The following is a 13,557-nucleotide window of genomic DNA, read 5'->3' as shown; positions in this document are numbered from 1 at the left end:
ATACGGGAATATATTATGCAATCTTCAACGGAAGTACCTTCTTTAATGCCTAAATAAATCACATTGAATTAATAAATTGGTAAATAAATATGTCAAGAATACATGACAAGACATTATCTTGTTGAATTAAAATTTTAATTAATACTCACGAAAGAATTATCTCAGGGTATTAACATTCAAAACCAGACAAAAGACCGTTTCATTGTCTCAGAGGCCAGCTGAAACTAATCCATGCAATGTGACAATGCCAATCAAGACATTTTGATGATCGATAACGGGCAGAAATTGTACAGGAGAAGGTGGTGATTCCATCTTTTGCATGGCTTCCACTGCCATCGCTTCTGCACCAATTGTTCTTGGTTTCCTGTTATAACCAAAAGGATATGAGTGACTTGATTGAAAACAAGATAATCCATTAATCAGAAAGCAACTTCACAATTTACTACAACTCATTTGAACACTGCCCTTTGCATTTACCTGTTGCACATTTCTCCCACCGTGAGCTTGAATATGGCTTCACCGCTGGCCTTAAGAGTACGCCGCAAATCACCATCTGTAAATGTGCCAAGCAAGTGATAATCCTCATCTATAACCAGCAAGCAACCGCATCCTTTACTAGTCAGCTCCACCAGCTGATCCATTATCAAATCTCCTTCCTTGCAAACTGGAAGTTCATCTTGCTTTTTCATCACATCTTTTACCTACAAGCACAAAAGCACCAATCCATCATTCTACAACTTCAATAAAAAGAAAGAGTCTATATTTTCGTGACCTTCAAGTTTCCTCCACATTACCAATTCTGAAAATTAAAAGCAATGAAGAAGCTAATGCACAAATTAAGCAGAAAGCAAAACATGAGAGAAAAAAAAAAAGAATTAAAAAAAAAGGAAAAAGAAAAACTTTCAGTCTCGACTGTCCATCTATCTCAGTTAAATTGACAATGACATGATCCTAGAAATAGAAGTTCAAATAAATCCATCAAATTACCGCAATAAGTAATAAATCAAACATTTTCAATTTTCACCATTCTACTGCTCATATATACATATATATATATATATCAACCTTGGCATTCATTAGCAAACAAAAAGAACAGTCTTTGAATCTTTCAATTAAAACCCAGATCTCAAAAAATTGAGAGCAATAAACTTCATAAAAAATGTTAGAAACCCACTAATGATCCATAATCCCATCATCAAAAGCAATTAAATTTATCAAAATTCTAATCTCAAAATCAGTAAATAATAAAAAACAAACCTTAAAGATAAGGCTTTTCCCAATCCTCCCAGCGGGATGATTCGCCGCGTATTGCTCCTTAGTCAAGTTCTTAGCTCCCATAAGCGCAATTGCCACAGTGTCCCCAAATACCATCTGGATCGCCGTCGAAGTCACCGGGGCCAAATCGAACGGACACAATTCCCTCTCCAACGGTAAATGCACGTTCATATCGCAAGCGTTGGCCAAGGCATTGTTGGAAACGGAGGTAACCGAAATGAGATAAACCCCCTTGGCTCTGGCGCAGGGGACGAGACGGAGGAGTTCTTCTGTGGAGCCGGATTTGGAAAAGAGGACGAGGATGTCGGCGGAAGAGAGTGCGCCGATGTCGCCGTGGAGGGCGTCGAGAGGGGAGAGGAAAGAGGAGCGGATGCCGAGGGAAACTAGGGTTTGGGAGATCTTGTTGGCGACGAATCCGGATTTTCCGACACCCGAGAAGAAAATGGTGCCCCGAGAATTAAGGAGTGTTTCGGTGAAGGATAATGCTTGGGATAAGTCCAGGTTTTGGAAGAAGTAATTGAGGTGGTCTTGTTGGGATTTGAAGAGGTTGAGAAGGGTACTTTCGGAAATGTGATGGGCCTGGGGCTTTTTGGACGGTGGTGACGGGATGTCTAGTGACGGAGGAAGCGATCCCATAGTCGGTGGTCTCAGATCTAATAATTTTTCTTTTCTTTTCTTTTCGTTTCTTTGTATATTTGGCTACATCCAAGGAGAAAAGAGTGGGGGTGGTAATACCGGGATATTTGGGGTTGATTTAGCCGTTGAATTTTCGCGAAGAAGAAAGGGGGAGTTTAGGGTAACTTTCAAAAACAAAACGTGTCGGCAGGTCATAACTAATTTCGCCAAATGATCTGCTTCTGAGATTTTCACATGAATGTTTGAGGGTAGAATTTTGAGAATAAAAAATGAGATTGCTACTATTCATGGGATGATTTTTTTTATATAATTCAGAGTCAAACCCAATAATACTAATGCAATCCCAAAATATTATAAAATAATACTCTCATTTGAAGATTGAAGAGCTTCGATGTTCCATGCATGTTAATTTTAAGCCCTTTACCCATACATGCAACAGCCACTTTCATCTTGCTTATGCTTGGATTTATTTGCAGATTTTTTGTATAATAACGTCTTTGATGGTTGATCTATTTATATTTGAAGTTAGTATTTAATATACTAAAAATGTATTATTTTTATACATTATCAACTATTTAATGAATAAATATTAAATTTTCAAGTCTTTAATAATAAATATTAAAAATTTTATTTAAGATTAATTAATTATTAAAATTTTATTCTCCCCTAATTTTTTTTTTACTGTTTCCCTTTTCGATAGTCCGAGACCCTCGTATCCATTTCTAATCTTGCTATTTAGATTGCTTTTCTCACAATTACAAAGGTAAAGATTATTTTTTAAGACACAGACGGATCATTATTAATTTTCTTCTACAGATTTATTGCTCATAAATTAATCATCTTCTCAATTTTTGAATTTAGATTTTTCCAAAACAGATTCGTATGAACCTTTGGATGAAAGACTTCTTCATTAAGAGCTACTTAAAATTTTTCCTGATAAAAAGTTGTTGTTTCTTCGTCTTTTAATCTGTTTATCTAGACAAATTCAGTGAACTTTATTTATTTAATTGTCCGGTATTGGAGATCACAAGTCATGTGAGGTTTATTATTGATTGATAATGTATAAAAATGATATATTATTATTGTATTAAATATTAATTTTTATATTTAGATTTAGTTCAATTGTTCATGTTTATTGAATTAATCCTTGAATTCTTTTTTTCACTTATTTCCTAATTCATCAGAGTTTTGTTATCATTCATATCAATAATTGTGTGCTCTGATTTAATAAAATAATAAAATTTTAATTTTAATAATTAAAATTTAACTCTAATAATCTCAATTATAATATATATGTATATATATATATATATATTTACTCGTTTTCCTTTCTTTCTATATACTAGAGATAAGGTTCAAGCCTTCGACGAATAGAATCCCTAACTTTTGTTTTCTTCTGTTTAGCTGTTTGAGACTGCTTGTCAAATATGACTTGGACAAAAATGCGGACATGATATAACACTAATGGCAGGTTTACGGCTCACTGGCATTTAATTGACTCCCCCATTAAAAATTTATTTATCAAAATTTTCCATAATATATACAAACAAATCAACATTTATCTTTCCATGAATTCAATTCAAACTAAAGGGTTTGTGCTTGGGCTTCCCTCCCTTCCATTAGTACTCATTAATAACTTTAATTTTTTTCTTCTAAACAAAAAAATATAAATATAAAATATATATATATATATTAGATTATAACTCGTGTGATATATGAAATAATTTTATTTATTTAATATGAATATATATATAAATAAATTTTTTAAAAATTTATATTCAAAATTTTAAAACTTATAACACAGATAAAATTTATATGTATTGACTTGTTATTAAAAAATAATTTTTTGTAAACAATAAGAAAAAAATTATGTCTTTCCTTTGGATATATTTGTTTATAATAATATTTATACATCTCTAAGATTATATCAAATAAAAATATTATGCCTTTCTTAAAAAAATAAAAATATATATTATTGAATGATAAATTAAATAATTAAAAAAGTATTAACATACTTTCATTTTAGTATATTTGACTAAATTATTATGTAAAATATGAAAAATGTTAGAAAAATATGTGAAATAAGAAAAAATATATATTTTACATAAGAATGAAACTATAATAACAATAAAATATATCTTAACAAAAGTTATAAACAAAAAAAAAAAAAAAACATTGCAATAGTAATAGAATATATCTTGAAAAAAAGTTATTGAAAAAATAAAAAAAATTGATGTATAATATATTACAGTTGTAGTTTTAAATTTGTAGAAAAATTTTTTAGTGGCTATTAGAATTAAATAGATAATTTCAAAATTAATCATTTAAAATTTAAAATAAGATATAATAAGTGATAAAGATAGTATTAAATTTTTTGCATTTATTTGAAATATAAATTTGATAATTAGAGCTTAAATGGATATAATCGTTTTGATGATCTTATTATTCAAATATTTAAAATGAAAAAATTTTGAATTTTAAAAAATCTTATATAAAGTTGCTTGAATTTTTAATGTCTTACCTAAATTTTTTAAAAAGATAATTTTTTAAATCAAGATAAAAAGATTTATTGAAAGATTTGGATAAACTTAATCTTTGTAATTTTTAAACATGTTTGAAAGATTTTAATAATTAAATAATATTTTAAATGAGGTTATTTGGTAAACAACTAAAATTATTTTTTTAAAAAATAAAATCCAAATTTCATATTTTTAATTTTAGAAAATATATCTCTAAATTGATTTGATTTTCAATTATAATTTGAATAATTTTGATATTTGAATATATTTAAAATTATTTAATTTGTAATTAAAAAAATTATCTTTTTTTTTTTAAATATCTTATGTGTCATTTAAGAAAGTTGTCCACATAAGTGTCCATGTAGCAAACTTATTTATGTATGTTGTTATATAATATATATATACATATATTAGATTATAATCCATGCGATGCATGAAATAATTTTATTTATTTAATATGAATATATATATATATATAACTATACATATACAAATTGGTCTCTTTTTAAATTATATTCAAATCTTTAAAACTTATAGCATATATAAAATTTATATATATTGACTTGTCATTAAAAAATATATTTTTTGAAAATGGCAAGAAAAAAATTATGTATTTCTTTTGGATATTTTTGTTTACAATAATATTTTTATCCTTGTAAGATTATATCAAATAAAAATAAATTATACCTTTCTTAAAAAAATAAAAATCTATATTATTAGATGATAAATTAAATAATAAAATAAATATTAACATACTTTCACTTTAGTAATATTAACTAAGTTATTATGCAATATATGAAAAATGTTAGAAAATATATGAAAAAATAAAAAATAAATTGAAAAAAATATTATTTTTCATAAGAATAAAACTGTAATAACAATAAAATATATCTCGAAAAAAAGTTATAAGCAAAAAAAAAATTATAATAGTAATAGAATATACCTTGAAAAAAAGTTATTGAAAAAATTAAAAAAAAATTGATGTATAACACATTACATTTGTAGTCTTGAATTTGTAAAATAATTCTTTAGTAGTAATTAGGATTAAATAGATAATTTTTAAATTAATTTTTTAAAATTTAAAACGGATATAATAAGTGATAAAGATAATATTAAATTTTTTACATTTATTTGAATTATAAATTTGATAATTATAGTTTAAATGGATATAATGGTTTTCATGATCTTATTATTTAAAAATTTAAGATGAAATTTTTTTGAAATTTCAAAATCTTACATAAAGTTGCTTGAATTTTTAATGTCTTACTTAAATTTTTTAAAAAGGTAATTTTTTAAATCAAGATAAAAAAGATTATTGAAAGATTTGGATAAATTTAATCTTTATAATTTTTAAACATGTTTGAAAGATTTTGATAATTAAATAATTCTTTAAATAAGGTTATCTAGTAAACATCTAAAATATTTATTAAAAAATAAAAATTATTATTTCATATTTTTTATTTTAAAAAATATATCTCTAAAATGATTTGATTTTCAATTATAATTTGAATAATTTTTATATTTGAATAAAATTACATTTATCTAATTTATAATTAAAAGAAACTATCTTATTAGAAAAAAACCTATTCTATATGTTATTTAAGAAAATTGTCCAAATAAACGTATATATGACAAACTTGTTTATGTATGTTGTTATATAATATATATGTGTGTGTGTATATATATATATATATATATTAGATTTCATGATTCCAATTTCTCATTAGGGAATATACTTACCACATTTACAAGGAGATTTAAGAGTAAACTGTACTTAGGTTTTATAAACTTTTCTTGTCAATTTTCTTTTTAAACTGTGGACATAATTTTAGTTCTAGTACTAATGGAGACAGGATTTTGATCTAATAATAACACATCTTCTATCTTCAGGCAAAAGAAAAAAAAAAATCATTTGTTTTGCTTTCATCTATTCTATCTTTACCTTATATATCTTATTCATCTCCCCTTCCAAACTCCCAATTCCCAAGCATATATACCACTGATCAACATCGCTTTTATTTTAAGTAATGTGGATCTCTCTTCTTTAAATACATCTCTTTAGTGAAAAAGAATTCATGTTTTTTAGGCAAGACTTAGATCTAGGGGCTATAAGGATTTTACGCCCATTTGGCGTAGCTTGGTTTCGGGAATTTCCGCTTTGCAGCTCAGTTTCAAAGAGGCTTTCGTGACACTCCAATGGCTCTTTTATTATTAACTGATGACCCTTACAGGCCCAATGAATTGGGCTCAGCAAATCACAAAAATCCACTTCAATGATTCTTTAATATGGGTTTTTTTTTTTTTTTAAGGGTAAAAACCAAACTCACATATATAATGTGATACAACAGTACATAATCCAACATCTAACGTCTAATCTAACACAAAATGAAAGTTGTCTTTAATATATGTATATTTGAGCTTGGAAAAAATTTTTCAGGTGAATGGAGAGCTTTATGTTTATAGTTGTTTCTTAAGTAATTTATAGGTTTATAGTTGACTTATATATTAATTTTATGAAGTTTGTTTGACAAATGTAATGGATTTTTCTTTTATGTGTATGTTCTTTTAGATATTGATTTTTTTTTTTTTTTGTTTAGACCATGCTATTGCGTGGAGTAATTGTATTGGAACTCCATTTGTTTGTTTTTCTTCCGTTAGCTGAAAGCAGAACCTGTAAATTTCTCTTCAATATTCGTGCATAAAACATATAAATATTGCATGAAATTGTGTAACTAAAGATGTACTGAGAGCATTCCTATGTTTTTTTTCAAATAAATTTTATTTATTTGGCTGAGCAAATAATAATAATAATAATAATAACGGCCAACAAAAAATAGACGAATCGCATGAAGATCCAAATTGAGAACTCCCCAAAACAAGGTGACGTACAGTTAAAGATATTAGCACAGTTTATATTAGTCTCCGTGGCAGAGACGTACCTTGAAGGGAAACGGTATAGCCATATAGCATTAGCTGTAAATAGCAATAGGCAGGAGTAAGTTTTTCTCAGTAAACAGAAAACCAGGAAGTACTGTCAAGCAGCTGGAATATCTCTGGTAGGGGTCCAATATTCATCCAGCTAATTTCACTTGCATTAAGTCATTTTCAGTTCTTTTTTGTCATTACAAGTATAATTAGTTTATTCAGGCATCTTTTCTTCGATCTGACGCCAAAGATAACGGTACTAGACAAATTTAACTGTTTCTGCTAGCTCCAACCATTCCTCACTAGATTCACTTGCTACGTCTACTGCCCTATACATTATCTAGCTATGAAGCCCCCACTGCCAGGCCCTCTGTTTTTAACCTTTGATTTGAGAAAAGCCAAAAAGGCTCATTGTCGGTCTGGATTTTGGGGATGTGACCCAAGACCTTTCAAAAGACTGACCAACAAATTCCACCCCCAGTCAAATATTTTTGGCAGTTTCACCAGTAAAACGCTTCGAGAAAGGGCATATAATTACAATCTATGGGTGCATGGCAGATGACACGTCGTAGCTAGGCGGATAGCAACTAGAGTGGTCTTTGATCTAAAGCCTTAGGGGGTGATAATTATTATGCTTTTTGGAAGGATTTGGGTGAAATTGTTGCGGATAGCAGGGATTCAATAGTGAGCTAGCAGGCCGAGAGTAAGGACCACTTGCACTAGCTAATTATATATGATCAGCCCCCTGTGCCTTCACAATGTGAGGTACGTACCTGCCAGTGATATATATGTAGTTTGGCTGAGCTTGCAACTTCCAACTTAATCTATTTGCTGCTGGGCTTGCTCGCTACTAGTACTGTACTAGTATATATATATATATATGGCTTTTTCATTATAAATGGTTGAAGTATTACACGACTCAATCATATAATATATTATATATTTTTTTATTTTTTAAATTTAATAATTTAAAATATAATATAATGATACGATATAATAATAATAATATGATTAAAATTTTTTAAAAAATTATAAATAAATTTAATAAAATAAAAAATTATATTTTTTATTTTTATATCGATATTAATTATTATATATAATTTTTATACAAAATATAATGTAAATATGATATTTTATAATATAAATTGTTAAGTGTACTTTTTTTTATTATGCGTGTGATCTTATCAATCTAGTGTCAAATCACATTGCTATCGATGGTTTTTTGCGAAAAAAAAATGTGGACATTAATGTGATCATCTATATCATTACCATTCTTTTAATTTAGTATGTGAAGTTTTATAAATTTATTGACAGGGTTTTCCTCTTAGAGAAATATAAAAACTTTACTCTCCTTCGGCTAGCTACTTCATACATTTTCATAACTACATATACGACAAGACTTGATCAAGTTACATGATTATTGGCTTCATAGTTTTTTAGTAGTTACTACATTATCTATAAACTGTCCTTTTATGTAGTAGAATTCAACTATCATGATAGTTTGTCAACTATTTTTTATAAAAGATAAATTAATAAGAACTAAATAAGTTATAATCTGTTTCTCCCATGCACAATGTGTTTTTTTTTTTTTTTTATAATGTAAGTCATAGTTTGAAGATAAGAGTATAGGTTACAAATGTAAAGATTTGAACTCTATGCCTATTAGATACAACTTTATAAAATTGATTATATGAACTAATTAAATAGATTTCATTGAAAAAAAAAAAAGCTTCGAATATACTAAACTGGAAGTCGCTATATATTCAATATGAAAAACTGCATTAAATTTACCAAGTTTTTGTAACGTAAATTGGTGATAAATGTTAATTATTTAAGTCCTTTAGAATATAAATCGGACAAATTGATAAATGTGTTACAATGCGAAAGTTATCCTCTTTTTTATGTACTTCCAAAAACAATTTGTTTTATTCTAACCCCCTTGCCATTATTAGGTGACAGAAACAGAGAATATAGATACAAGGAATCACCCAAAAAAAAACATTGAAGGTAAGCAAGTTTTTATTTTTCCTGCATGTTTCTGCCTATCCTTTTTCCTTTTCTCAATCGAAGAATACCTTAACCGCAGTTACAGTAACTTAGTAAGTACCAATAATTAAAACGTTTCTTTGTTGTTGTGGTTGTCTTTGAAGATGGTTTTAACCATGAAAAGATCATCCTAGTAAAAAGGGGGTCGGAACAGGGAAAAGGCCTTAATTTAATTAGCTGTAAACACTAAGAGAGTACCCTCTTATCTCATTTCATGCTTCTAATAGCTACGAAAGAAAGCTCCAAAACCAAAATAAGAAAGAACGTTGAAGACGAAACTGAGACTGAGAGAGAGTTCAGACTAGAGAGCTCCCATTCCATGTTTCCACGATAGGTGCCCAATAAAGGATTCCATAATTTTAATCACCATCACCACCACTGTATAGTACAGGGAAAATCGACTATCAGACGTGGTAAAAAACAGCAATGGCAGACCCCCGGCCCATCTATGTCGATTTTCAGACATATACTAATTATATATATACTGCCAGCTGCTTCCCAATGTCTATCTCCCAATGGAGGCCCCCATGCATCAATATTCATTCGTTTCTTCGACTCCCTTCCCTCTCAATAATATTCCTTATCCTTATTACCAGTAATATTAATGTATCTAACAAAGCATATAGGGCATTTGCCTTGAGGAAAAAAAAAAAAAAAGAAAGAAAGGAAGAGTTTTTTTTTTTTAGCCAGCTAGTTGCTAGTCCAAGTCCAACCAAAAAATATATAAATTAAAGATCAATTAATTAAATTCATAAAAGAATCAATAAAATAAATTAGTATAATATTAAATTAAACTCAGAGACTTGAATTTGAAATCTAAATGTATGGTCTACTTGTTATCATTGAGACATCTCGTATCACATTGGAAGCTTTTGCATTTATGCATTTTTTGAATTTATATCACTTTTGCAATTTAGAGATAGTTGAAAAAGTGAAGAGATTGCAAGTGCTAATGTCTCATGTCACATTATAAGCCTTTGCATGTATGTGTTTTTGTATTTTTATAACCTTTGCAACTTAAAAATTAAAAAAAGGTGTTACAAGTATTAAAATTTGAATTCTAAATTTAAATTTTATTTTTAAAAAATAATTGTATAAATTAATTGAATTAAATCATAAGTTTTGTAACATGATTTTTCAACAAAATTCAAAAATTAAAAACTTTTGGAACTGTTAAAGTTATCAAAATATAACCTAAAACACATTAGAGTATTAGATAAATGCTCTAAAATAATTATATCATTAGTATCAAGATAGGTATAATAATTCTCTTATTTCATTAATTATTATTTTTAAAATCAAAAGTCTTATTTGACCATCGGCATATGTTGTTAGTTAAAGATATCATTTTTATTTAATACTATTAGAATATTTATGCAATTAATATTATATATTTCTGTTTTGGTGAAAAGGACACGTAATGTAAAATAGCATTCATCACAAAAGAAATTGAGTACGTTAGTGCACCCAATAAAAAAAACCTTCAGTTTCATATTAAAAGCGACATGACATGTCCCTTATACGCAGTTTACTTGGAAAAGAATAAAAAGTTACTACGAACAAATTAATAAAAATGAGTTTATAATATATAAAAAAAATTAATGGTAAGTAAAATTAAAATACATCCCTGAAATGTAAAAATAAATAAAAAGAGGGGGTCCGTACGTAAAAAAATTCAAAATAGTACCGCTAGGAGAGGGAGGGCATACGAAAGAGGACCCCATGCATCGAATACCCACCGCCTCTGGGATCTTGACTGGCTGGGCCCTCTTACTTGGTTTTGTTGTTTTTTTACTATCAAACGTCAGAAATTAAAATGATGAAGCGCCATGATGGGTAGTCTCGACAACTATCCTGTACGGATCACTCCCACAGAGGCACGGTGGAAGGCATTCCATGATGGAGACACGTAGCCAAACGCATGTGAAGGTGGCGGTGTGAGAATCTAAGAATTTTGTTTTATTTAAATTTTACATTCTCATTTTGGGTAAACCAAAAAAAAAGAAAGTGACTGTAGCCGACATGGATGCCAGGTGTGCACGTGGGATTCGCATGGGTGGTGGGTCCAATCTCATATTTTTCTTTTATTATTGGTCAAATCGAACGTCCCATCTCATTGACCGTAGGATGCGGGATTCTCGTACGTCTCTGCTCCTTTCAATTGATTGCCTCTCCGCTCCTTTTGAATTATTTTGCATGTAAGTATTGTATTTGTACCCCAAATATACCCATCATTCATACGTAAGTACTCAATAAAAATACAGTACGTATCTCCATTTTTTTTTACTTTCCACCTCTCTGAATTTTATCCCAAATGTATCTTCCGCCGTATGTTTGAGGAAGAGGTATGGATACACAAATTTTAGAGAGATTGATTGTGACGTCATTTTTGCCCTTGATCATGCTAAAAGGTCTTTTATCAAAGAAACGAAAGTCTGGCTGTAGGCCACTCCCCATACTGTATGGTCAATTAATGCTAGGAAAAAAAAAATCCTTTTCACTGTTTAAAACACATCTTCCTTACTTGACCAAACAAATTTAACTCAATTTTTTTTCTTTTGGGTGAATTTATATTTTTCTTATTAGTCATATACACACAATGGATATATAAACTAGGGACAGGGCTACATTGTCCATGTGTGATGAACATTAGTGTGAATTAGAAATATATTATATCTATGATCTCAATCATATGCAATTTAGTTTGAAGAAAAAGAAGAAACTTTAGAATGTAATTGAGAAGCTTTCATAGTAATTTTTAATTTAAGTGCAAATAAATTTTTGAAAATGTTATCTTCTGCATAGAATGTATCCAAAAAGAATAAGATTACATTTCAAACTCCTCTTAAACACACTTGAATAAAAAATAAAAATTAAAAAAAAAATAGCGTAAGAGAAAATGATTTAATTCTTCAAATGACTATATGTAAAAGTTGTGTTAAATAAACATAAATGAAAGAATTTATAAGTCCTAAAATGTATTTGAAGCACCTCTTTATGAAAAGCATCACTTGAAAGAAGAATCCTCATTTTTGGAATGAAGTATCATGTTCAACAAATAAAATTTTTGAATTTTTAGTAGGAGCATTTGAATGTCAAAAGTAAATTTTCATACAAAATGTGAAATCCTACATTTGACTCTTCATCTCATAAAATTCGGATGTCCAAGATAAATTTTTAGATAAATTACATTTAAACTTGGTCATTCAAATTCTCTTTAAATGACATCTAAATTCCTTTACTTATTTTTCATTCTAAAAATTATTTAATAAATTTAAAACATCATTATTTAACACTTATACATAATACATGAATAATGCATAAATTATAAACTATTTTTCATAAAATTCATTAAAAAAACACTTAAAAACATTCATTCTTTCATAATATATGGAACACGCATGTCTTCAGCCTCAGTATGTTCTTGATGTTGATGATCAATGCAGGCTCTTTGATGAAACCTTTCCAACATAGTACTAGGATGTTTCATTATTACAAGGGATTGACAAAAAAACTATTGTCTTGCTAGGCTAGTTCTAAATGTTGCTGATCTAAACTACTACCAGTACCCTGTAAAACTCTTTAACTTTATATTATGATGATGTTCCAGTTTGAAAAAAAGGAAAAAGATTTGACATACTTCTAGCTTATTGCAACTAGGGCAGGACCCATTGGAATGGGTCCCAGTTAGAAAAAGGAATTTCATCACTTGTTCTGATCAAAACATTTGCCTGCTGTGATTCTTTTATTTTCTCCTTCTGATCTCTAAAGTTCGAGTTTAATTGATGCATATGAGTTATAATAAAGTTTGTGACATTTGGAAGTACTGTAGGAACGTGAAGGGAAATGGACTGTAGAGGGCAGGGGGCAGTGGCCTGGGTAGTGGTCGACCTTTGCAGTGGGGGAAAACTTTTGTTCAGAGAAATAGCATGCATAAGTATAAATCACATTTAGGCTTATGGGGAAGGTAAATTTTGGGCTGCCTTACTGCCAACCTTTGGCTTCTATTGCCTCCACTTTTGTACTGTTATGCATAAGTATAAATATACAAATGCTGCAGTTAACACACCACTTTTCTTTTATTTTTATTTTCGTTAATCCCATTTTGGAGGAAACACTTACAATTTATAGTTATGCATTTAGAGTCTAATTTTTA

At 28.7% G+C, this 13,557-nt stretch overlaps 1 protein-coding gene across 1 annotated transcript; it reads right to left on the bottom strand.

Annotated features, from left to right (window-relative positions):
- Positions 1–38: 38 nt before the first annotated feature.
- On the bottom strand, positions 39–2,142 carry LOC111306444 (putative arabinose 5-phosphate isomerase). Its single transcript, XM_089750083.1, has 3 exons — positions 1,258–2,142; positions 478–701; positions 39–364 (listed from the first exon to the last, which is right to left on the bottom strand). The coding sequence occupies exons 1-3, from the start codon at positions 1,909–1,911 to the stop codon at positions 208–210; spliced, it is 1,035 nt and encodes a 344-aa protein (XP_089606209.1). The 5' UTR covers positions 1,912–2,142; the 3' UTR covers positions 39–207.
- Between the last annotated feature and the right edge of the window lie 11,415 nt (positions 2,143–13,557).

The sequence above is a fragment of the Durio zibethinus genome, chromosome 21 (genome assembly GCF_047325235.1).
Source record: "Durio zibethinus cultivar Kanyao isolate XHJ-2024 chromosome 21, ASM4732523v1, whole genome shotgun sequence".
NCBI lineage: Eukaryota > Viridiplantae > Streptophyta > Magnoliopsida > Malvales > Malvaceae > Durio > Durio zibethinus.
The sequence above is the reverse complement of the archived record's forward strand: the minus strand, read 5'-3'. Positions and strand labels throughout refer to the sequence as shown.